We start from the raw sequence: 27,628 nt of genomic DNA on the forward strand, positions 1-27,628 counted from the left end.
GGGCATAGCATTTTACCAAATCACCTCATTCTTTGGGGCACACGTGAGGAAGACAAACGCGAACAAGCCTGAATGGTCCCCAGGACAATATGCAACTGAAAACTCACACCCCAGAAGTGACTCGAACCCATACTCCCAGAAGCAACGCAACTGGTATGTACAAGACGCCTTAATCCACTTGACCATCACGACCGGACATAATGATGTGATAGCCGAGGCTATTTGAACCACCCCACCGCCGGCACTCGGATAGTAATCTTGGGCATAGCATTTTACCAAATCACCTCATTCTTTGGGGCACACGTGAGGAACACAAATGCGAACAAGCCTGAATGGTCCCCAGGACAATATGCAACTGAAAACTCACACCCCAGAAGTGACTCGAACCCATACTCCCAGAAGCAACGCAACTGGTATGTACAAGACGCCTTAATCCACTTGACCATCACGACCGGACATAATGAGGTGATAGCCGAGGCTATTTGAACCACCCCACCGCCGGCACTCGGATAGTAATCTTGGGCATAGCATTTTACCAAATCACCTCATTCTTTGGGGCACACGTGAGGAACACAAACGCGAACAAGCCTGAATGGTCCCCAGGACAATATGCAACTGAAAACTCACACCCCAGAAGTGACTCGAACCCATACTCCCAGAAGCAACGCAACTGGTATGTACAAGACGCCTTAATCCACTTGACCATCACGACCGGACATAATGAGGTGATAGCCGAGGCTATTTGAACCACCCCACCGCCGGCACTCGGATAGTAATCTTGGGCATAGCATTTTACCAAATCACCTCATTCTTTGGGGCACACGTGAGGAACACAAATGCGAACAAGCCTGAATGGTCCCCAGGACAATATGCAACTGAAAACTCACACCCCAGAAGTGACTCGAACCCATACTCCCAGAAGCAACGCAACTGGTATGTACAAGACGCCTTAATCCACTTGACCATCACGACCGGACATAATGAGGTGATAGCCGAGGCTATTTGAACCACCCCACCGCCGGCACTCGGATAGTAATCTTGGGCATAGCATTTTACCAAATCACCTCATTCTTTGGGGCACACGTGAGGAACACAAATGCGAACAAGCCTGAATGGTCCCCAGGACAATATGCAACTGAAAACTCACACCCCAGAAGTGACTCGAACCCATACTCCCAGAAGCAACGCAACTGGTATGAACAAGACGCCTTAATCCACTTGACCATCACGACCGGACATAATGAGGTGATAGCCGAGGCTATTTGAACCACCCCACCGCCGGCACTCGGATAGTAATCTTGGGCATAGCATTTTACCAAATCACCTCATTCTTTGGGGCACACGTGAGGAACACAAACGCGAACAAGCCTGAATGGTCCCCAGGACAATATGCAACTGCCCAAGATTACTATCCGAGTGCCGGCGGTGGGGTGGTTCAAATAGCCTCGGCTATCACCTCATTATGTCCGGTCGTGATGGTCAAGTGGATTAAGGCGTCTTGTACATACCAGTTGCGTTGCTTCTGGGAGTATGGGTTCGAGTCACTTCTGGGGTGTGAGTTTTCAGTTATATATATATATATATATATATATATATATATATATATATATATATATATATATATATATATATAACGCTGAACTGTAATGCCAATCCTAACCTTAAAAGCTTCCTAGAAGGTTGTAACAGAACCCATGAGCACCACACCAGAAACAAATACAGTTTTGATATTCCAAGAGTACGACTTAATCAAACTAGAAATGCTGTACAAATCAAGGGACCCAGAATGTGGAATGACCTTCCCAACCATGTTAAAGACTGTACCTCTCTCTTAACCAGTTTAAGTTAAAAACAAAGTACTACCTAATTAACTCCCTGTAACCTACCTCACCCCTAATGTCAACCTATGTCTGTTATTTTTAAACAATGCTGTTTGTTGACCTAATTGTATTTTTGCTGTTTTCTGCCATATTCCCCCTTTTTTATTTTTACTTTTTCTCAACAAATTTTATACTTTTATTTCAATTAGTATTAAGTTTTAGTCTTAGTGTTTTTCCTGCCCGAAACGCTTTGCGTAATAGTGGCTTTAGGCATTGTATGTACTAGCTCTATCTATAAATCCATCAATTTTTGTATCTCGTCTTGTATGTATGTACCTTACCTGAATAAACATTTGAATTTGTGTATTCACCTAGTTGTATTCACCTAGTTGTGCTTGCGGGGGTTGAGCTCTGCTCTTTCGGCCCGCCTCTCAACTGTCAATCAACTGTTACTAACTACTATTTTTTTCCCCACACACATACACACCCCAGGAAGCAGCCCGTGACAGCTGACTAACACCCAGGTACCTATTTTATTGCTAGGTAACAGGGGCATAGGGTGAAAGAAACTCTGCCCATCGCTTCTCGTCAGCGCCGGGAATCGAACCCGGGGCCACAGGATCACGTGTACAGCGTGCTACCTACACAGCCACCGGCGCCACATGTTATGTTATGTATGTTATAGTTGTTGCAAACTGTCCATGTACTGGTAAAAACCGCAAATGTATTATTGGTTTGATAAACAATAATTTATCCAAGTTAAAGAAAAGTAGAAGTCAAAACTAGTATGTGTCTGAAATGTAGTTTAAATGTACAGATTGTGCAACAGTCTGTACAATAATCTGTGACGTCTTGTGCAACAATCTGTACAATAGTCTGTGACGTCTTGTGCAACAATCTGTACAATAGTCTGTGACGTCTTGTGCAACAATCTGTACAATAGTCTGTGACGTCTTGTGCAACAATCTGTACAATAATCTGTGACGTCTTGTGCAACAATCTGTACGATACTCTGTGACGTCTTGTGCAGCGTTGCCAGCCGAAAGATTGTCAATAACAAGGCTATATAGAACATTAACTTCCCAACCTAATTGCTCTAAACTACCTATAATGATAACTAATTTTACTTATCTTATAATAATGAGAATTCTAATACTAACAATAATTGATTTACAACTTTAATAAAGGAGTTAGTTTCATGAAGAAGTTTTCCTAAATGAGACGAGGGAGACTCAGTGCCGCCCGAACCTCGGGACGATGAGGAGGTGGGTGTTAGTGCTCTCGTCTCTCACCTCGCCCACCTACTATACTCCCTGGGTGTGCGCCCTTGTACAGGACACGTACAGGTTCAGGGTTGACGGTGACACTGTGGAGGTAATTATTGGGTGCCGTGATTGACCGTTGTCGCCTGGGGTTGCCAGCTTGAGTGTTGATGCAGCTGAGAGCTGTGAATCACAGTGTAAGAGCAACGTCATTGAAGCCATTGTTATGTACTCGCCTAGTTGTGCTTGCAGGGGTTGAGCCTCGGCTCTTTGGTCCCGTCATTCAACTGGTGTACAGAATCTGGAGCCCATTCGGCTCTGTCAAATCTTCATTTGAAACTATGTTAAGTCTGCCATAGCCATATATCAGTATGGAGTCTGCGTGTGTTTGTGAGTTCTCACCTATCTGTGCCTGCAGGATCGAGCATTGGCTCTTGGATCCCGCTTTTCTAGCCACCGGTTGTTTACAGTAATGACTCCGGTCCCACTTCCCTATCATACCTAGTTATAAAACTAGTTTTTAATACCTAGTTTTTCGGGCTTGCCCGAAACGCTATGCGCAGTAGTGGCTTTAGGTATTGTATGTACTACTTCTCTCTCTTTAAATCTAACAGAATGTTTGTGCGGTAACGCTGCAACTATGTATGTACTGTTCCTAAGTAAATTATTATTATCATTATTATTATTATTATTATTATTATTATTATTATTATTATTATTATTATAACTATGAGTAGTGATTATTTCCACAATGTGCTCCTTTATTTCACTCCATTTCCCAACTACTATCACACTAAAAGAAAACTTTTTCTACTATCTCTATGACAAATCTGATTTTCCAGCTTTCATCCATGCTTCCTGGTTATCTTGAGATCTTGAGGTTATCTTGAGATGATTTCGGGGCTTTTTTTAGTGTCCCCGCGGCCCGGTCCTCGACCAGGCCTCCACCCCCAGGAAGCAGCCCGTGACAGCTGACTAACACCCAGGTACCTAATTTACCGCTAGGTAACAGGGGCATAGGGTGAAAGAAACTCTGCCCATTGTTTCTCGCCGGCGCCTGGGATCGAACCCAGGACCACAGGATCACAAGTCCCGCGTGCTGTCCACTCGGCCGACCGGCTCTGTTGGTATTCCGTGTGAACATTTCGTTTATTTCCATTCTGTCAATCTCCCCTAATTATTTTGTATGCTGCGATCATATCTCTCCACTTCATCCTTTTTATTTTAGTATCGTAAGGCACAGTTCCTTCAGGAGCTCCTCATACCCCATCCCTCGTAACTCTGGGACGAGTCTCGTCGCAAATTTCTGAACCTTTAACAGTTTCTTTATATGCTTCTTCAGATGGGGACTCCATGATGAGATATACTCTAAGCCTGGCCTCACATAGTGTAAAGCGCCCTAAATGCCTCCTCACTTAGGTTTCTGAATGATGTTCTAACTTTTGCCAGTGTTGAGTACGCTCCTGTCGTTATCCTATTTATATATGTCTCAGGAATTAGATTTGGTGTTACGTCCACTCCCAGGTCTCTTTCTCGAATCGTTACAGGTAGGTAGTTTCCCTTCATTGTGTACTGTCCCTTTGGTTTCCTGTCACCTAGTCACATTTCCATAACTTTACACTTGCTGTGTTAAATTCCAGTAGCCATTTCTCTGACCATCTCTGCAGCTTGTTCAAGTCCTCTTAGAGGATCCTACAATCCTCAACTGTTACAACTCTTCTCATTAATTTCGCGTCATCCGCGAACATCGACATGTAGGACTCGACTCGACTGTAGACATATCGTTCATGTTTAAAAACAGAATTGGTCCCAGCACCGATCCTTGTGGTACTCCACTCGTTACTGTTCGTCAGTCCGACTTCTCGCCCCTTACCGTAACTCTTTGGCTCCTTCCTGTTATGTAGTTCCTTATCCATGCTAGGGCCTTTCTGCTTACTCTTGCCTGCCTCTCAAGTTTGAACAGCAGTCTCATGCATGTGCAGTACTGTGTGTGTGTGTGTGTGTGTGTGTGTGTGTATTTACTATTTGTTTATGCCTGCAGAATAAACCTATTAGCTCTTGGACCCCGCCTTTCTAACCAATCTATTTCTCCTCTATTATGACTACTACATATATTTCTCTCCAACACACACACAGATCCCAGGAGGAGTCAGTTTCCACCACATCACTGCTTACACTGCTTATTGCATTCCATTTGTTAACTTCTCTGACACTAAAAAAGTTCTTTTTCTAATTTCTCTGTGGTTCATTTGGGCACTCAATTTCCACCTGTGTCCCCTAGTGCGTGTGCCCCATATGTTAAATAAACTGTCTATATCGACCCAATCAATTCCTCTGAGAATTTTGTATGTGGTGATCATGTTTTTCCTAACTCTTCTGTCTTTGGTGACGTGAGGTTTAGTTCCTGTAGTCTCTCTTCATAGCTCATACCCCTCAGCTCGGGTATTAGTTTGGTGGCATACATACCTCTGTACCTTCTTCAATATAGTCTTGTGCTGGATGAGATACGGACTCCATGCTGGAGCTGCATACTCCCAGGTTGGTCTGACATATTCCGTGTATATAAGGTTTTGAATGATTCCTTACACAAGTTTCTAAAGGATGTTTTTATGTTGACCAGCATGGCATATGATGCTGATGTTATCCTCTTGATGTGGGCTTCAGGGGACAGGTCTGGCATGATATCAATCCCCAGGTTTTTCCCATTCTCTGATTATTGAAGAATTTCATCTCTCAAATGATACCTTGTATCTGGCCTCCTGCTCCCTGCTCTTATCTTCGTTACTTTACAGTTGCTCGAGTTAAACTCTTACAGGCATTTGTTCGACCATTCCTTCAGTTTGTCCAGGTCATATTGAAGCCTCAAGCTGTCATCTGTCTAAATCCTTCTCATAATTTTGGCATCAGCAAACATTGAGGGGCCTATACCCTCTAGAAGATCATTTTCATATATCAGAAACAGGATAGGTCCGAGTACAGAGCCCTGTGGGACTCCACTGGTGACTTCACGCCAATCTGAGGTCTCACCCCTCACAGTAACTCTCTGCTTCCTACTGCTTAGGTACTCCCTTATCCACTGGAGTGCCCTACTAGTTTCTCCTTCCTGTTTCTCCAACTTATGTACCATCCTCTTATGTGGGACTGTGTCAAAGGCTTTCAGACAGTCCAAGAAAATGCAGTCCGCCCATCCTTCTCTTTCTTGCTTAATGCGGTCAGATGAGAAGTAGATGTTACTTTTACATATTGCATTAGGGTTAAAAGTAAACATTATTTCAGGTTAACTGCATTGAGAAACAAGATAAAGATTGTGTAGCTTTCATTACGTCAAGATTAGCAGTCTCCGTGGCGTAGTGGTAAGACGCTCACCTGGCGTTCCACGAGCACTTTGTCATGGGTTCGTATCCTGGCCGGGGAGGATTTACTGGGCGCAAATCCTTAACTGTAGCCTCTGTTTAACCCAACAGTAAAATGGGTACCTGGTTGTTAAACGATTCTTCGTGGGGTTCGTATTCCAGGGAACGTAGGATTATGGCAGCCCATCCTCCGAATAGACAGTACGTTTTCATACTAAATGTAAAAAGTACAATCCAGACTATCGGCATAGTACAAAAATACACTTAATCGCCAGTATCGCACCAAAATATTGTGAATATTAGAGTACACCTGTAAAACTGTATAGAAAACCACGACCTAACCTAACCTTTGGGAGTGTAATTACCTAAGTGTAGTTACAGGATGAGAGCTACGCTCGTGGTGTCCCGTCTTCCCAGCACTCTTTGCCATATAATGCTTTGAAACTACTGACGTTCTTGGCCTCCACCATCTTCTCACTTAACTTGTTCCAACCGTCTACCACATTGTTTACAAAAGTGAATTTTCTTATATTTCTCCGGCAGCTTTGTTTCGTTAGTTTAAATCTATGACCTCTTGTTCTTGAAGTTCCGGGTCTCAGGAAGTCTTCCCTGTCGATTTTATCAATTCCTGTTACTATTTTGTACGTAGTGATCATATCACCTCTTTTTCTTCTGTCTTCTAGTTTTTGCATATTTAATGCCTCTAACCTCTCCTCGTAGCTCTTGCCCTTCAGTTCTGGGAGCCACTTAGTAGCATGTCTTTGCACCTTTTCCAGTTTGTTGATGTGCTTCTTAAGATATGGGCACCACACAACCGCTGCATATTCCAGCTTTGGTCTAACAAAAGTTGTGAACAATTTCTTTAGTATTTCTCCATCCATGTATTTAAAAGCAATTCTGAGGTTAGAAAGTGTAGCATAGGCTCCTCGCACAATGTTCTTTATGTGGTCCTCAGGTGATAGTTTTCTATCTAGAACCACCCCTAGATCCCTTTCTTTATCAGAATTCTTTAAAGATTTCTCACATAATATATAGGTTGTGTGGGGTCTATGTTCTCCTATTCCACATTCCATAACATGGCATTTATTCACATTAAATTCCATTTGCCAAGTGTTGCTCCATATACTTATTTTGTCCAGGTCTTCTTGAAGAGCATGACAGTCATCTAGGTTTCTTATCTTCCCTTTTATCTTAGCATCATCAGCAAACATGTTCATATAATTCTGTATTCCCACTGGTAGATCATTTATGTAGTCAATAAACATCACTGGTGCAAGAACTGAACCCTGTGGTACTCCACTCGTGACATTCCTCCAATCAGATACCTTGCCTCTGATTACGGCCCTCATTTTTCTGTCAGTTAGGAAATTTTTCATCCATGTTAGTAGCTTGCCTGTCACCCCTTCAATATGTTCCAGTTTCCAGAACAGTGTAGGAGGACAAGCATGTAAATAGCATTTATTGCTTCTTAATTACAATTCGTACTTAACCAACAGCTGTATTGATATTACAATTTTATAAAACTAATAAAACAAAACTAAAATCTTTCAATAAATTATAACGTAACTCAGGATATTTTCAAAATTTATATAAAATCTGTATTGTTTAATAAAACTTAAAAAGAAATTCTTTATATTTAAAACTTTGTTTATATAGCATCGAACACTAAAACTTCAACCTAAAAATTTTGAGTGTATTAACAGAAAATGAAGAGGATATATGGGGAGGTAAATGTAACAGCACAATAAGCGTATTTATGTACTATACAGTCAGGAATGTACTTATTACGTGTACTAGTGGCTGTACGAGAATGTACCAACGCTTGTATATATCAAAAAATTAAAGATGGCAAGTAAAAGTTTGTTTACATCTACTACATGAAGATAAGAAGTAAACGTTGTTTATATTCTCTTCTGTGAAGTTCAGAAGTAAAATAAACTTCACTTGTCTGTCTGTCTTTCTGTCTCTTATTTCCTATCCATCTCTATGTCTCTTTTTAATTGATGAAAGAAACAATAAAATTTTATTTATTTTATTTATTTATGTACAAGAAGGTACATTGGGTTTGTGAGAATACATAGCATAGTACAGTAATTGCACTCTTGTAAAGCCACTAGTACGCGCAGCGTTTCGGGCAGGTCGTTAATCTAGCAGATAATTTTAAGTAGGTAAATTCTATCAGAATTAATAAAATGATAACAAATACATTGCAAGAAAAAAAATGAGATGGGAGAGATTAGTAAGTATATTAAAGCACATTGGTATATTAAAGCTCTGATTGATTACATTGACAGCTTGATTGGTAATTTAAACAAGATTAATAGACACCATACAGCAGATTGACAGTATATATAAGAAGACAGCAATGATAAAGATGTTCAGATTGGGTACATAAAGATTGGGTAGCAATAGATACAGTGCAGTTTTAAAGCAAAAGGTAAAAAACTATGATGATGAAATTAGGTACTTTTTAGTATTGTTTTTGAATGACGCAAAAGTTGGACAGCTTTTCAATTCAGTAGGGCGTGAGTTCCATAGACTGGGTCCCTTTATTTGCATAGAGTGTTTACACAAATTAAGTTTGACTCTGGGGATATCAAAGAGATATTTATTTCTGGTGTGGTGATAATGGGTCCTATTACATCTGTCCAGGGAGAGTTTCAGAGCATGGTTTGCATTTAAGAACAGGGTTTTGTAAATGTAGTTGACACAAGAGAATGTGTGGAGTGAGATTATGTTTAGCATAATCATTAATTAGCATGTTTAGCAAAATAGTGCCCATTGGTGGGTGGTGGGAGCCAGGCGGTGTCCCATTTGCTTTGAGAAAGGGGGCGAGGCTTTTTAGAGGATAACGGCTGGGTTTGAATGTGTGTTGTCACTCTTTCTTGTGCTTGGGGTTCTACTACCCAAAATCATTTACGTCCTCTAATTACTCAACACAAAGCTGCTATTAGGACAATATCTAACTCTGGCCCCAGACATCACTCGGTACCCCTACTCAAATATCTGAATATGTTAGATATTAAGTCACTGCACATCCTCTCATGTGTATTATACATATATAAAACGCTAAACTATAATGCCAATCCTGATCTCAAAAGCTTCATTGAAGGTTGGAACAGAACCCATGAGCACCACACCAGAAATAAATACAGTTTTGAAATTCCAAGAGTACGACTTAATCAAACTAGAAATGCTCTACAAATCAAGGGACCCAGAATGTGGAATGACCTTCCCAACCATGTTAAAGACTGTACCTCTCTCAACCAGTTTAAGATAAAAACGAAACACTACCTAATAAATTCCCTGTAACCTACCTTACCCCTCTGTTGTCAACCCATATATGTTTTTTTTAAACAACGCTGTTTGTCGACCTAATTGTATTTTTGCTGCTTTTTCAGCCATGTTCCCCCTCTTTTTTATCTCTGTTTTTATTTGTTCTCAACATATTTTATTCTTTATACTCAATTAGTATTAAGCTTTAGTCATTAATGTTTTTCCTGCCCGAAACGCTTTGAGTAATAGTGGCTTTAGGCATTGTATGTACTAGCTCTATCTATAAATCCATCACTCTTACGATGAGTAAAATATTTTTATAACTTTTTTTTTTGGTCAAAGTATTAAAGGAAATGAGCATTGGTGCCACAGGTGTTACTAGTTGTACTCACCTAGTTGTGCTTGCGGGGGTTGAGCTCTGGCTCTTTCGGCCCGCCTCTCAACTGTCAATCAATCAACTGATTTGTTCACACACACACACACGCACACACACACAGGGGGCCTCGTAGCCTGGTGGATAGCGCGCAGGATTCGTAATTCTGTGGCGCGGGTTCGATTCCCGCACGAGGCAGAAACAAATGGGCAGTTTCTTTCACCCTGAATGCCCCTGTTACCTAGCAGTAAATAGGTACCTGGGAGTTAGTCAGCTGTCACGGGCTGCTTCCTGGGGTGTGTGTGTGTGTGTGTGGTGTGGGAAAAAAAAAAAAAAAAAAAAAAAAAAAAAAGTAGTTAGTAAAAAACAGTTGATTGACAGTTGAGAGGCGGGCCGAAAGAGCAAAGCTCAACCCCCGTAAAAACACAACTAGTAAAAACACAACTAGTAAACACACACACACACACACACACACACACACACACACACACACACACACACACACACACACACACACACACACACTCACACACAGGAAGTAGCCCATATCAGCTGTCTAACTCCCAGGTACCTATTTACTGTTAGGTGAACAGTGGCATTAGGGTGAAAGAAACTCTGCCTATCTGTTTTCGCCATCGCAGGGAATCAATCCCGAACCCTAGGATTAGGAATACAGAGTGCTGTCCATTCAGCCACCAGGCCCCTGACTGTGACACTGTTCCCTCTTGAATTCTGGCGACCCTGTTGGGCATGTACCCAACAGGAATCAAAGTGCAAAGTTAGGTGAGGCTGCTCAAGCATCTGGCCTGAGCATCTCCAACCTTATACAGACAGACGTTCCAAGTTATAGATATAGATTGTTTATTGTAATAAATATTAAATTAATAATTATCACGACATAATATGATCCTGAAATTGTTTTCCGTTTATTCCAGAAAATGTCAGGAATCCGATGGACTTTCTTAAGGCAGATGTAGATTCTGTTCAACACACGTTTGGAGGAGAAAAGGCAAGTGACCAACCGAGAAATATTATATTATCAAGTAACTTGTTTTGAAACAAGAGGAAGTGTAAGTTATGGAACATAATAATTCAGCGATCTGCATAAATATAATAATAAAATAAGATCTTATAGAAAGTTAATAAGATCTTATAGAAAGGAAATAAGATCTTATAGAAAGGAAATAAGATCTTATAGAAAGGAAATAAGATCTTATAGAAAGGAAATAAGATCTTATAGAAAGGAAATAAGATCTTATAAAAAGGAAATAAGATCTTATAGAAAGGAAATAAGATCTTATAAAAAGGAAATAAGATCTTACAGAAAGGAAATAAGATCTTATAGAAAGGAAATAAGATCTTATAAAAAGGAAATAAGATCTTACAGAAAGGAAATAAGATCTTATAGAAAGGAAAGACAACATGTATATGCTCGTACAACACAAAGTTCTCTCTCGTTACATGTAAATTTTCCTTCATGTTCTGGAGGGTTCTGTTATGACACTGGACCATATTTACAGTGAACAGCTAAATATGTTTTAAGTATCAAGGTGAAGAGATAAGTCTACTTATCAGAAAGCCCCGCAACAGGAGGCAACAGAAGCCGCCGGGGTCTTCACACACCTAATGAAATGTCTTTCCTTAAGTATGGTATTCACGGCACATGAGGAAATCATTTATATATATATTTATTGGATAAAGTTTTGAGATTTGTGATATTTTTTACAAATTTACTGTTTCAAAACAATGAAACTCATTAAATACTATCTGGTCATTTGTAAAGCTATTGGACAACATTTCACTTTGCAAATAACAAAATCCTAGCGAGGGTTCACCGAGAGCTGTGCTGAGCAAATTATAAAACCCAACATGGCCGCCCTGACGCAAGCCGCAGTAATCCAAGAGGAAGATCTCAACAGATTACGGTATGAGCTGGCTGTGACTAAGGCCGGACGAGATGCACTAGGTAGTGTGTTTGTGTGGTTGTACCAGGGAAGCTACCCAATAAATACCCACCTCACTCAGACCCTTGGGTTCACTAATGCCCTGTACAGAAAGGTCTTCAATACTCACCAGCGGCACAGCCTCGACAATTCCATCGACGTCACTACTGTAAATACATTTGATATCACCTTATTATACAGCTTATTGCAACGCGTGTGTGGTCTGGCAGATACTGATGACCCCACGTGGACCACTCCGGGACCTCTCGGGCCATCACTCGAACACCTCATTTATAAGTTGAAACAACACCGAAACACGTTGGCACATGAACACGTGAAGATGACGGAGCACGAGCTCAAGACAACGCTAACTGAGCTTAGTGACTTACTGAAGGAGATGTTGAGAGTGGCCGGCGCCCGGGGTGGGAGAGACAGCCAGGAAGTGGACCAGGTGATCAAGGATGTCACCGAGTATATTGAAGGACTGCGAGAAAAGATCAGAGAACCACTGGATCCCGCGGATAACACACACCTGGATCGGCTTCACAAGGAGATTAAACTCTTCAAAGCTCAAATAATAGAAGAGGTTAAGCAGAGCAGCAAGCAGGAGCTAACTGATGGGTACCGACAGCTGTACCAGATCGAGCCCGCACCCTGGCTCCTGCTCAACATTAAACACGACCCAAGTCACACCTTCACAAGACTGCAGCTTGTTCAAGACTCCACAATAGGTGTACGACCTTCCCACACACCCAAGGTTCAGGACATCAAATATGAAGACCTCTTGACTATCACACGAGAGGACGGAAGACTGCCTCAGTGTGTCCTCCTGACGGGGGAAGGTGGTATGGGCAAGACAACTTTACTCAAGCTCATCCTCGAGAAGTGGGTAGAGGACCCTGCTGCCATACGTCACCTCGACACTGTGGACCTTGTTTTCTATGTATTGTGCAGGGACAGACATCTTAATACTATCGATGATCTCATCAACAATTTGCTGCCTCAAACATTGCTCAACTCAGATGTTGACTTCCAGATGTTTAAGGAGATAATATTGAGCTTAAACATATTATTCTTAATTGACGGCTACGACGAGGTCAATGAGAACTCAGAAAAGTTGATGAAGGAGCTGTTGCCTCTCCCTGGCATGAATGTGAAGCTTGTGATAACTACACGTCCAGGCTGGGATGAAGCCCTCTCACTTCTCATCCCGTCCAAAACTCGCTACAACATACTCGTCTTGGGCATAAGCCCACAACTTCGCTTGGAATACGTCAACAGAATTATCAGTGCACTGGAGACGGACAAGAGCAAGCAAAAAGCCACCGAAGACAGGTTTACACAGAGGCTGGAGAAGATGAGTGAGTTACTTGGAGATTACCTCAACACACCACTCACCTTGACCTTGCTGGCGCTCCTGTGCGTCGAGACTCCAGAAGATTTTAAGAAGCTCACCACGAGCACCGAAGTCTACGAACAGATCCACAACTTCATAACCGAGAAGCTAATATCCAGACTCAAGATCAAACAAGTGGAAGACCCCGAAGACAAATGTGACGAGTTCCTGTTATTCTTTGAAGAGATAAGTTTACGAGGGATCGTGAGGAAGGAGTTTGATCTCCAGCCGGACACGGTAAAAGAGATTAAATTGAAATGTAAAGCCCTGAAGCTCCCGGACGAGGAGGTCTTGTCCAACTACTTTACAAGAACCAGTTCTCGTCGAGGTCTCAAACTGGTGTGGGTTTATGGTTACTTTCACTCCAGGTACCAGGAGTACTGTGCCAGCAAGGCCCTGCTTGCGCAGTTGCTGAAGGCAGACAAGGAGAGAGGCGGCCAACCAGCGCATAGCCATTACATAGATGGATGGAGGAAACCAAACCTATTACATGATGTCATGTTAGAGGGAGAAGGCGAGACGCATGATGCGGTAATTAATGATCATGCCAAATACCAAAACGTCTTAATCAATATTACAGGTGTAATGATTGCCCGTAAATTGGAACACAAATTTGCCTCTCAGGTAATTGACATGGCAAGACCCGATGATGAGGTGTTGAAGCACATAGTCGAGTCCCACATGAATGAGCACATCATCGAAGCCGTCGTCAAGGAGCTGTCTGACCAAAAGCACTGGGATATAAAAAATGCTAATTCATGTGACGTCCTGCCACTTGTTCTTAACAAGATGACCCTTAAACCTAGGAGTCTTTCTATTGTCATCAACAGTAAACCAAAACTCGGCCAGATCAGTCCTCTTATGTCAGTGCTAGTTAAAAGGAAGATCATTCTATCATTATTTCTCTTTTACCACCGCAATGAAAATGACGAATTCTCAGACGTATATTTGGAAACCCTGACAGCGCCGGGAAGCGAATGTATCTTGAAGGGGTTTGCTGGCCACCTGTCTGAGAAAGCCATTCCCAGCTTGCCAGACAGCATAGTCAGTCTATACCTGCGTGTCACTCTACAGGAGCTGCCCATCCTTCTAGATCACATGCCACATCTTCCAAACATCAAAAACATTTGTGAGTATTGTCATCATCATTTATTCTCTATACTTCTGTGCATGACTTACTAGCAATAAGAACAGTATGTATTTCTTTAGTTAGGTTATATATATATATATATACTGTGATGGTGTTCCTCCCCCTTATATTTCTCCCACGCCTGCTGTAAGTCATGTCCACTTTACCCGAGCGTTCTCTACGTCGCAGGCATCAATTTGATATATGTGGGAGAGTGTAGTGTTCTCGAGGTGGCGAGAAATTTGTAAAAGAAGAGTATTTTGGCCTGTGGTATAGGCCCTTTAGGGAGTCAATATGGCGCTGGCCCCTCCGTTTTGCCGCCAAAACTGTGTGACGTCAGTGGCGCCAGATTGGTCACCGACAGCGACGTGGCACAGGAAGCCAATGAAATCCTCTCTTGGCAAGTATGACGTCACGAAGGAAGGGGGGCCCGGTCATCGCGCCGCGGTGGCACCTCCAGTCAAAGACAGCACGTCAAGGAGGTCGGACGTGCGCTGGGGGGTCCTGTCAGTTGGACAGTTTACCCCGTCTCCGGAGGACTTACGCATCACCAGCGGTCTGACAGCACCTGTGGGGTCTTCCTTCATTCATGTGTTGGAACAGAGAGGGAATTGACAGAATATTGAGCAACAAGTGCTCCTGGGACAGGTGTTGTGCAGGTGAAGTCTATAGGCAGCAACGTATGCGACGGCTGATAGCTTCACAGTGATGACGTAGTGGCTGGGCCAATCCTCCGTGAGGGAATCAGTCTAACACGACACTTCAAGGTGGACGGATGTGCGAAGGTTGATCCCGTCAATCTGATAGTAATACGCCACTCCCGTGGATCTTACTCATCACCCGTAGTCTGCAAGTACACCGAGAGGTCTTCATTCATTCCATGTGTGGACCGAAGAGGGAATTGACGGAATATTGAGCATCAAGTGCTCCAGGGTCAGGTGCTGTGCAGGTGAAGTCTAGGCAGTATCGTCTGGGATGTCTGATTGCTTCACAGTGACGACGTAGCGGCTGGGCCAATCCACTGGGAAGCAGTGAAAGAAGATACTAATTGGAAATCCGTACGACTGCAGCCGAGACGTAGGTTGGCAGCCATAGTTGGGAGGAGAAGTTGACGGCCGGGAGACCGACTCTAACCCTACAAGACGTGGAGGAGGAGCACGGACCCGCGGAGGACAGAACACGGAGACGACGCGTTTATTTTGGGACGTTGATTGGGTTCCTGGAGGACACGACAGGGTGTGTGTGGGGGCGTTCCCTACTCGAGGCGGGAGCCTGGACCAGGAGCTACAACTCAACTCTCACTGGAGGATAGGTGAAAGTAGGTGATTCTAGTTTCCCTCCCAATTCCCCTTTAGTCAGCTATATTATTTAGCCAGAGTATTTTGTATGTCGTGAGCTGGACTTTTAGAAAGAGTCTTCTCAGTGGCTCTCCGACCTAACTCACCCACACACAAGAAGAAAACAAAACCGTATCACAGGAGATAGGTCATGACAAGAAACCATTGGATTGCCTAGGAACAAGCACTAGGCACCGAGCAACGTGTCTGGTGCAACGAGTTCAAGCTCAACAAACCACAATGTTGGACAGAAAACAGTAGATGCTTTTTCACCCATAGTGTTGTAAACCCGTGGAACCACCTACCCACCGAAGCCATAAATGCCAAAACCTTGCTGGGTTTTAAAATACACCTGCAAAAGATCATCAGGGCAAATGGGGGGACCTTTGACAAACCCCCGGCTTCCTGTCCTCATCGAGGCCACTAGTATTAGTGGCCCTCAGGTAAATTCAGGATCTGGGAAAACCCCCAAAGCAAACAAAAATGGTCCGTGACAGCCTCAAAATGCCCCACGCACCCACGGAGTGATGGAAGGGCTGGGAGAAACACAGGAAAAGATGAGGAAGGAGGCCCATGGTGAATAAGGTACAGAGCACCCAAACGCCCCGCTGCCAAGACGTTTAGTTCACCCAGATCAACAGCTGTGGAGTGCTCGATCCCAAGGAGGGCTACCAACACACAAGCACAGGCAAACCCAACAAAATATTGTTACTATATGGCACAGACTATATGGTTATTAAATGTTGTGTAAGCGGGAGGATGGACTGTCTTATTGTGCCTTCATTGTTTATTTTATTTATTTATTTATTTATATATATACAAGAAGGTACATTGGGTTTGTGAGAATACATTGGATAGTACAGTATTTACATTCTTGTAAAGCCACTAGTACGCGCAGCGTTTCGGGCAGGTCCTTAATCTAGCAGATAATTTTAAGTAGGTAATTTCAATCAGAATTGATAAATGATAAAGATACATTACAAGAGAAAAATGAGATGAGAGAGATAAGTAAGTATATTAAAGCACATTGTTATATTAAAGCTCTGATTAATTACATTGACAGCTTGATTAGTAATTTAAACAAGGTTAATAGACACCAAACAGCAGATTGACAGCACATATAAGACAGCAATGATCACAATGGTAAAGATGTTCAGATTGGGTACATAAAGATTGGGAGACTGGGTAGCAAAAGATACAGATAAACAAGATTTATAAACACTATACAACAGATTGGCAGCACATATAAGAAAACAGCAATGATCACAATGGTAAAGATGTTCAAATTGGGAACAAAAAGGTTGAGAGATTGGGTAGCAATAGATACAGTGCAATTTTAAGGCAAAAAGTGAAAAACTATGAAGATGAAATTAGGTACTTTTTAGTATTGATTTTGAATGATGTAAAAGTTGGACAGCTTTTCAATTCAGTAGGGTTGTTTACTCTCTCCCACCAATGAGAGCAGGAGATACATCCCAGTGTTTATTATGTCCACCAATGAGAGCAGGAGATACATCCCAGTGTTTATCATGTCCACCAATGAGAGCAGGAGATACATCCCAGTGTTTATCATGTCCACCAATGAGAGCAGGAGATACATCCCAGTGTTTATCATGTCCACCAATGAGAGCAGGAGATACATCCCAGTGTTTATCATGTCCACCAATGAGAGCAGGAGATACATCCCAGTGTTTATCATGTCCACCAATGAGAGCAGGAGATACATCCCCTTGTTTATCATGGCTACCAATCAGAGTAGGAGATACATCCCAGTGTTTATCATGTCCACCAGTGAGAACAGGAGATACATCTTAAGTGTGTTTGAAGGTTTTGTTTTGATTTTGAATTGAGCACTATAACATACAAATGTGCACCTACAGATATTATACTGGATGCCACGGGCGACATCATGGACCCAGCCACCCTGACCAGACTGCCATATCCACTCTTCTATCTACGTCTGTCAGTAATTCGCTGCCTCACAGATGACAGCCCTGACATCGACTGGTGCTGCGACTTGGCTCGTCAACTGTGTCCCGAATCCAGTAAAGGGTTCTATTTTGAAATTGATTTCGTTGATACTCACCTCACTAGTAAGTATATTCTTAATAACTATGATATCTTGAGTGTGTGGAAGACTAGAATCCCTCAGAGTTGACGCTAAAACCTAAGTGTCTTTATATTGCATTATATTGCTTCAAGAATAGCCTAGGGGCTGTTTAGCCTCACATGATAGTAGAGCAAATTATATTCACTGATTTTAGCGTTTGGTGTGTGCGTAGTCAGGTCTAACCAGTTAGTCAGATCTACCAGTGTTACGGCCCTATTGGGTCGCAACCGGGTTCTTCTCTGATGTTATTAGAGTTTGGGTATCCGGCCCCAGTTAGTAGTGGCTTTCAAGGGGTGTGTTCCGTAACGCAAGTTAAAAATAAAGGGGAAGGGATTCAAACGCACTGCTTTATATATATATATTTCTGCCACCACCATAACTAAATATAACACAGTCACACGGGGTTGCTATAACTACACTTATTATATACAGATATGTCTTTCCTCTGAAGACACAGGATGCTCCACGGTGCTCAAGATGAGTAGCCCTGGTTCTCTTCTTCGTGGCCCACGATGAATCCTCTGATTCTCTCGGCGAATCTACCTCGGCCACAGGCCAGCCAAATCACAGTCCCACTGGGTGCACCGTCGTGGAGGCCTTTCAACCACAAATCCAGCCTGTAGCTGGCAGGTTCCGATCAGCTCCGCTGTGTAGGCCACTCCACGATCGATACTAGGGTTGCGAGCCCTAGGCAGGAGCCTCGTGTGATCCCGCTGATCACCCTCCTCCTCTATAGCACCACAGTGGCTAGTCTCCTCCACCAGCCAGCCCTGGATGCGACGATTCCTCGACTCTGCCACGTCACAGGCAGGCTAACACTCTCAACAGTGTCCGTCCGGGGGTGACTCACAGCTTCCTCAGAGCAAACTCGTGGAGAGACTATGGCTGCCTTGGGTAGACTGATCCATCGTCCAATTATAGTAGTCCCAGGTCGACTCTGTAATCAGACACGTCATTAGTACTAGGGACACTCTAGGGCATCTCACAGGCTTAGACACAAACGTCCACCTATCCACTCCATAAATGGCGTTGTTGTCTAAGCACCACCTCACCAGAGGTCAGCAGCGGCTATGTCACGAGCTGATTAAGACGGGAAACTAGCCCCTGTAGCCGGTATATCCCATCCTCGCTAGATGGCAGCGTCCATTTGGAGGGGGTTTCGGGAGCTGACTGACAGATGACGTTGTCGTCACTGCTCCGTGCAACGACGCTGGACTCGGCTCCGTAACAACCAATCTCCGTGGTGTAGTGGTAAACACTCGCCTGGCGTTCCGCGAGCACTTTGTCATGGGTTCGTATCCTGGCCGGGGAGGTTTTACTGGGCGCAAATCCTTAACTGTAGCCTCTGTTTAACTCAACAATACAATACAACAATACAATTTTATTTAGGTAAGGTACATACATACAATAAATATTTACAAGGATTGTTTGACTTATAGGTAGAGCTAGTACATACAATGCCTAAAGCCACTATTACGCAAAGCGTTTCGGGCATGATAAACTTAAATGACAAGCTTAATACTAATTGAGCATAATGAGTAGAATGAAAACAAGATATGAAAACATAGATGAAAAAGCAGCACAAATACAATTATGTCGACAAACAGCGCTCTTTAAAGAAAAAAACAGACATTGGTTGACAATAGAAGGGTAAGGTAGGTTACAGGGAATTTATTAGGTATAGCTTCGCTTTTAACTTAAACTGGTTGAGAGAGGTACAGTCTTTAACATGGTTGGGAAGGTCATTCCACATTCTGGGCCCCTTGATTTGTAGAGCATTTCTAGTTTGATTAAGTCGTACTCTAGGAATATCAAAACTGTATTTATTTCTGGTGTGATGCTCATGGGTTCTGATACAACCTTCTATGAAGCTTTTGAGATCAGGATTGGCATTATAGTTTAGCGTTTTATATATGTATAATACACATGAGAGAATGTGCAGTGACTTAATGTCTAACATATTCAGAGATTTAAGTAGGGGTACCGAGTGATGTCTGGGGCCAGAATTGGATATTGTCCTAATAGCAGCTTTGTGTTGAGTAATTAGAGGACGTAAGTGATTTTGGGTAGTAGAGCCCCAAGCACAAATACCATAGTTGAGATATGGATAGATAAGGGAGTAATAGAGAGTCACCAGGGCAGGGCGTGGTACATAATATCTGATCTTAGAAAGAATGCCCACAGTTTTTGAAACTTTTTTGATATGTTTAGAATGTGTCCCTGGAAATTAAGCTTGTGGTCAATGAGAATGCCAAGGAATTTGCCATCTAATTTGTTACAAATTTGGGTATTGTTTATTTTGAGATTTATTTGATTAGAGGATTTATTGCCCAAACAGAATATAGAAGGTTTTGTCAATGTTAAGGGTGTGGGAACCGACCTGTGAGATTTATATTTATTTAATTTATATGAATTTATATTTACGTTAATTTGTATACTTCGATAGCAATTTGTATAATGATAAGTGGACTGTATTTCTGCAATAATCTCATAATCTCACAAATCGATCCTCTACACATTAGGGGGGTTTATTAAATTAATATATATGCAGCCAATCAAACTACAGTAATAGCTACATACATTGATGAGGTTCCTTATCTTATAGTACAGCAGGTTAGTCCACCAGGTATAACTAGGGTGTAGACACCAAATTATCCTCTTTGAGGTAGCTTCTATCACCCAGTAACTGGTGCACATAATCTTGCATCCTCGTCTTGACCTGTCAAAAGTGCGCTAGCTGTGAAGCCAGATACCTATATATGACAAGTATATCAGAGAAAACAGTACATGGAACATTAAAGACCTGGCTTAATTACCTTTAGTATGAGGCGATTTCGCGTTCTAACCGGCTAACCCTATATCCTGACATTAATGGCCATAAATGAATGATAAACGGGTTTCGGATAGACACTTAACTTGTATTTGTAGACAGCGTGTTGACAATGGTACACCTTTGGGTTCCATAACACTACGTCCAAGTAAATTTAACAGGAGCCGAATTTGCTCCCGTGTGAGCCTCTGGTCTCAATAAACAACAATGGCTGCCCTCCTCCTCACTCTGACGCCTGGCTTACATTGTCCACATTTCAGAAAGTGATAGAAGGGTCACATTTACTCTACTTTAATATTGATAATTAAGTTATTTATATAAGATGGTTTTATGATGGTAAAGTCCAAAGACTAATGTATTTAAGAATAATTCCCAGCAGAATAGCTGGTGAATTTATAATAGTATGTGGTGATGATATCCCGTTTTCTTTAGACGGAAATTCCACTACAAGTTACGTTTCTATGGGTAACTTGTTGGTAATACAGCAGCACTTATTATCTGTCTGTATATTATTAAATGGTGTCGGATTTTCCGACAAAGGGTGAGTTTGTTGGCAGTTAGCCACAGATGGACTTTATTTAGCTCAGTATTTACTGTGGCATTTAGAGCAAGGGGATCAGGACTGGAGTAAATGAGGTTGTGTCGTCAGCAAATAGAATTGGTTTGAGGTGTTGGGAGGCATTTGGAAGGTCATTAATGTAGATGAGAAAGAGGAGAGGCCAAGTATGCTGCCCTGGGGAACACCAATGTTGATGGGTAGGGTGGGAGAAATTGTATTATTCACAGAAACATATTGGAGCCTGTCAGTAAGGTAGGATTTGAGGTATTGTAGGGAGTGTCCTCTGACTCCATAATGATGTAATTTAAGAAGAAGGTTTTGGTGGTTGACAGTGTCAAAAGCTTTACGCAGGTCCACAAACAACCCAACAGGGAAACTCATTTTTATCAAGAGCTGTATGAATCGAGTTAAGCATACTAATAAGTGCATCGTTAGTGCTTTTTTTGGGTCTGAAGCCATATTGGCAAGGGCTAAGTATATTGAGTTTGGCTAGATATGAGTAAAGCTGCTTATAGATTAGTTTTTCAAAATTTTTTAACAAGTTTGGCAGGATAGATATAGGTCTGTAGTTGTTAACATCTGTGAGATTACCACATTTGTGGACAGGCGTTACTCTCGCTTTTTTTAGAATATCTGGGAAGGTTTGGAGTTCAAGTGACTTGTTGAAGAGCAAAGCAATAGCAGGGGCTAAAGATCTGGAGGCTTTTTTGTAAATTAAAGTTGGTATCTCCTCAAGGGCACCAGACTTGGTTTTAAGGGAAAGGATTATCTCATTGACGTCAGTGGAATTAATAGGCTTTAGGTACAGAGACTGTGGATAGTTACCTGAAAGATAGTCATTAATGTCTGTACCGGAAGATGGAATATCATTTGCAAGGGATGAACCTCAACAGTAAAATGTGTACTTGGTTGTAACAACGATTCTTCACGGTGGGGATCGTATTCCAGGGACCTGCCCGAAACGCTACGCGTACTAGTGGCTCTACAAGAATGTAACAACTCTTGTATATCTCAGGTGTGTGCCTCATTATGCTCTCCCGTCTGCAGGTGTTGGTGTGGAGAGCCTAGCACGAAGCCTCCACCAGAAGGGCATCACCACTGATGGCCTTTCTGTCTATACCAAGGACTCGCTTCCCCAGGAGGATGAAGATCGCCTCAAGGAGCTTGTTAACTCACTTGGCCTCGGATTTCCTTTGTGTCTAGAAGCGAGTTGAGAGCCAAAAAGTATTCACAATATGCATGTGTGATGACACATCTATGAGGTAGGTTTGGTGTGCATGTATCATGGTGACTATACATGTGTAATATTGTTGCATTGGGTGAACACAAATTACAATTTCCACAGAGGGTAGGAGGCACTGTGTCCCTCCAGCCTGGATCCTCTTGTTTATTATGGACTGCAAGATAGTTAACTACCTTCAGCTTGCTCCACACCAGTTTTAAAGTACCCACATCAGTACCACAATGAAGACCAGTCATGGGAGTCAACTTCGTAGTGTTTACTAAGATTTTGATTGTTGCCCCGCCGGAGACGGCTAGTTTATTGTCACCCCATACCCATCCTGTGAGCGGTAGCGCAAAAAGCATTACAGAGGGCACAAAAGGTCTTTATCAGACCTCATCTTAGATATTACATAAACAATTTCATCTATCCTTCACACCTTATAGTTACAATGTTAGCTAGTTACAGAGAAAATGTTATTTCAAGAGCTATACATTTACAGTAAGTCATTATACATTAATGGAGGTCTTACCGCTCATACATAATAGTTTGACCAATGACGATAGTCATAGGGTAGCTTCTGTTTATTATTAGTCTTCACAATACACTACTTGTTTCTTCATCTCATATGTCGTTTATCTACTGGAAGCGAAATGTGGATACAGTGCAAGGATTTCAGGTAATTTATCCATGGTAATAAGATAGGTTGCCATATCATATAGAGTGAGCTTAGATTTATCTCTAAATGACTCAATTTTACTACAATCCAAGATATTAGTCTCCGTGGTGTAGTGGTAAGACACTCGCCTGGCGTTCCACGAGCGCTTTGTCATGGGTTCGTATCCTGGCCGGGAGGATTTATTGGGCGCAAATCCTTAACTGTAGCCTCTGTTTAACTCACAGTTAAAATGTGTACATGGTTGTAAAACGATTCTTCGCGGCGGGGATCGTTATTCCAGGGACCTGCCCGAAACGCTACGCGTACTAGTGGCTCTACAAGAATGTAACAACTCTTGTATATATCTAAAAAAAAAAGTGTTCGAGTGTATGTCCCTGTCTTTGTTCACACACTTTACACTTTACTTCATCTAGATCCCTATACAAGCCGAACTGCCAGAGATACTTGTAGCCAAGTCTTATACGAGCTGTGGACAACATCTGTTAGTCTACTGACTTTGTTACTTGCTCCATACACATGTTTTACTTCACACATTTCATTGTGATGAAATTACTAGTTCCAGTTTGTACAGTTCTACTTTCTTCAAATCCATCCAGTAGTTCTTGTCTAATGACACTTTTAAGGGACCTATTTGATAACTTAAGATTCCGTTCAATGCTGTCTTTATTTACTGCAGCCTTAGCAAGGGCGTCAACTTTGTCATATTCCTGCAGGCCAATGTGAGAAGGAATCCAAAACATTTTTATATATACCCTCTTGCTCAGTATTCTTATATATCTACGTCTAGCTTCCAGACAAGCATGTTATTACTTGATTGCAAACTGTTTATTGCTCGTAGTGAGGAAAGGGAATCGGAAATAATTAAACTGTCTACTTCAGTATTGTCAATAATTTCGAGTGCTACCAGTATTGCTACCAACTCGGCTTGCATTGTGGATGTCCAGTTTACAAATTCGTATATTCCTTTGAATTGTGCTTGCCATCGGGCTGATGAGCAATAACAGCACTTCCTGCCCTCCCTGTAGCTGTATTGAGTGATCCGTCAGTGTATATGGTCTGTGCAATGTTGTTTTCAAGCTTGTATACTGTGAATGTGTTCTATGGTGTTTAATTTAGCAGCAAGCTGAGCATGAGGGTTGTTTGTTGATTAGTTTTTTGGTGGTGTATGCATGGGTCAGGATGTCAAAAGGTACTATCTGCCAGGGTGGAAGGAAGTGCTGTACACTTTCATCTGTATATACATCGTGCAGTCCCATCATTTTAAGAAATAACCATCATCATGGCGTGCCATTTCACCAACCTCTAGAGTAGTCACGTGGATCTCTCTGCAGGTTCAACAGACCTTGACGTCACGTGTGTGCACTCCTGGTCGACGTTGGCTTACTACTCCTGGTCGACGTGGCTTGCTACTCCTGTGTGGTTGGAAAACTTATTAATGCTCTCATGATCATTACATCAAATAGGACATCAATCAGAGAATAATATCCTTACTATTTGATTTCCAGGGAACTCAAAAGGAGAGACTTCCGGCGAGCGACTGCCACAGTACACAATCCAAGACCTTTTCAGAGTGCTGTTTAAGACCGAGACGTATCAACCATGTTGAGCTAATTCCCGATACACAAATGGCACCTTTATAGCTGCCTAGGAAAAGTAATTATTTTATTCGTCCTTAGACCTATTACTTTTGGATATAGGGAATTGTGAACTCCACCGATATGTAAACTGAAAATTGTCCTTTTCGCCGTGCCAGCATCAAGGTTTGTATGAGAAGGAGACCCGCGCTGTGTGTTCTGCATATATCCTGTTTGATCCATTCTCATGGGATGTTTAGTTCCCTTCGTATCGGCCCTGCCGAAGTGGGTGCGTACAATGTTGGTATTATCACTCTATCATGTTGTTACATTTGTTATTTGTATGAATTACTGATTGTCATTCTGTTAATGCCAGTTTCCTTTCTGCATTCCTGAGAATCCTGTCCGGATATCTTCGCTTAGAAAAGAAACTCGAGAGATCATTTACACCTTTCTCACGGTCTGTTACCCTCACTCGCTGTTCTTTTTAACCTTATTGCCAGTGAGTACAGTAAGGAGTGTGTGAATGATGGTGAGTGGCATAAATGTACCTTACCTTGAGGTTACCTTGAGGTGCTTCCGGGGCTTAGCGTCGCTTGGAACTTTTATATGGATCCCCATCCGCACCCCCATTGTTGTTATCCTAGATACACATATGTGTTTAAGAAGGCCAGCTCCATTTCACTGCTTTCTAATGTAAAATTAAAATTCCATGAACTCCATTAAAACAGGTCAAAAAAATTCTGAAGGTCTTGTTCACCTCCCTCGCTGTCATGCCAAAAACGTTATTGCTGTATCTGCAGTAGATACAGTGGTTGTGGGGTAGTAGAGGGGTTGTGGGGGCGTGCTGTTCTCTGAGCTCTTCCAACACGTACTCTCTGTACGCAAGTTTCCACCACTGAGATGCTGGTGCTTCCGTCTACTGCTGTGCTTGTGATTTGCCTGTAAGCCCTCCCACTGAAATGTAGCAACGTGTCTCTCATTATGTGTAATATACATTCTTCTAGCAGGGCTCTGGGTGGTGGTCTCCTGTCTGATGCCTCCTGCAGTTCTACTTGGATTTGTCCCTTGAGTGTCGAAAAAGGTCGCAATCTACCGTGCCTCTCTGGGGAATGCTGGGGTACAAGGACACCCTGTCCAGAGGATGAAGGTCTGCCCCTAATGGAATAGGTTCCCTGTGGTTTTGTGATCTGGCCAGAAAGTCCATAACATCCTTCAGGCGTTCCAGCAAGAGACCCAAAAGGTCGCGAAGAGTGCCATGTGTATCAGATCTACGGGCCACGTTGACGCCCCACAGCCACTCAGTATGGACCTTCCTGACCATGTGTGCATCTGGATTTAATGATTTATGTATTTTTGGCAGGACGTATGGTGGCGGTATTGCGTGTGAAAATGTTATGAATGCATCCCTGGCCGCTGCTGTGAGGAGTCCCTCTGTACCGTTTGTGTTGGAGTATACTGTCAGTACCGAGTTCCGACTTCTTTCCTTGTGCGTTTCCCACTGCCTCTCCTAGAATTGTATCAGATGGTTTGTGGGAGCATCTAGTTGGCGGAGGCCTTCCCGCCTGTAGTTCTCCGTTCCCCATACTGCCATTGTCGCCCCTTTGTCGGTTACTTTAATCACTATGTCCGTCCTATTGTTTAGTTCCATAAGGGCATCCCACTCTATCTTTGTAGGATTTTGCCCGACTACAGAGCAGGGTTTCTCCCCAACCTCTCCTCTTAAAAAAACGTCGCTTTTGGCCGTTTGCCCGTATGGCCAAAAGTGGACGTAATTTGAAAATGAAAAAAAATTAAAATAAATTTGAGATTTTTTTTTCAACACCAGTAAGATAAGGGTCCTCTGATAGGTTAGGTGGGCAGGAAATTCGCATAAGTTTCAATACATTATGAAAAACGTTAATTGAAAGTTTCCTCTCCTAACCTTTTCGAGTAAGCCGGACGACTCAAACAGTAACCAGGACAGTATGTCACTTTCGTGAGCTGATTTCATTTCAAATGACGTCCACTTTTGGTCATAGCGCGCATACGAGCCAAAAGTGTTATTTTTAAGAGGACGGGTTGTTCTCCCAGGCCAATTTTGAGTTTGTGTAGCTGTTTGTGTAGTTCCGTGTGCTAGACTGTCCTCATGTACACCTTGCTCATCTATGCCTCTTGAAGCTGCAGTATAGTATAATTATTGTTATGGTCACACACCTGTAAACATCTTATACGTACCAACACACTTGGTCCACAGAGGGACACAAAGTCACTGTACAATATATACGAATTTACTAGAAATAAATATTTATATTTATTTACAAGGTTTTCATAACCTGTTTTCTATACATTGGGGAAGTAGTATCAGTGACCAGGCTACGCAGTGACCAGGCTACGCAGTGACCAGGCTACTCAGTGACCAGGCTACGCAGTGACCAGGCGACGCAGTGACCAGGCTACGCAGTGACCAGGCTACGCAGTGACCAGGCTACGCAGTGACCAGGCTATGCAGTGACCAGGCTACGCAGTGACCAGGCTACGCAGTGACCAGGCTACGCAGTGACCAGGCTACTTAGTGACCAGGCTACTCAGTGACCAGGCTACGCAGTGACCAGGCTACGCAGTGACCAGGCTACTCAGTGACCAGGCTACGCAGTGACCAGGCTACGCAGTGACCAGGCTACGCAGTGACCAGGCTACGCAGTGACCAGGCTACGCAGTGACCAGGCTACTCAGTGACCAGGCTATGCAGTGACCAGGCTACTCAGTGACCAGGCTACGCAGTG

The 27,628-nt window shown here is 42.7% G+C and overlaps 1 protein-coding gene across 3 annotated transcripts; it reads left to right on the forward strand.

The window, feature by feature from the left end:
* Positions 1 to 3,042: 3,042 nt before the first annotated feature.
* On the forward strand, positions 3,043 to 27,159 carry LOC123753102 (uncharacterized). Of its 3 annotated transcripts, none has more exons than XM_069301860.1 (6): positions 3,043 to 3,194; positions 11,020 to 14,552; positions 17,770 to 17,982; positions 22,436 to 22,650; positions 24,795 to 24,942; positions 25,871 to 27,159. In XM_069301860.1, the coding sequence occupies exons 2-4, from the start codon at positions 11,954 to 11,956 to the stop codon at positions 22,600 to 22,602; spliced, it is 2,979 nt and encodes a 992-aa protein (XP_069157961.1). In that variant the 5' UTR covers positions 3,043 to 3,194; positions 11,020 to 11,953; the 3' UTR covers positions 22,603 to 22,650; positions 24,795 to 24,942; positions 25,871 to 27,159. The 3 variants fall into 3 exon arrangements, with proteins under 3 accessions (XP_069157961.1, XP_069157962.1, XP_069157963.1); XM_069301861.1 differs by having other exon boundaries at positions 3,051 to 3,279; XM_069301862.1 differs by having other exon boundaries at positions 3,065 to 3,085.
* Positions 27,160 to 27,628: the final 469 nt, after the last annotated feature.

Source organism: Procambarus clarkii, chromosome 46, assembly GCF_040958095.1.
Source record: "Procambarus clarkii isolate CNS0578487 chromosome 46, FALCON_Pclarkii_2.0, whole genome shotgun sequence".
Taxonomy (NCBI): domain Eukaryota; kingdom Metazoa; phylum Arthropoda; class Malacostraca; order Decapoda; family Cambaridae; genus Procambarus; species Procambarus clarkii.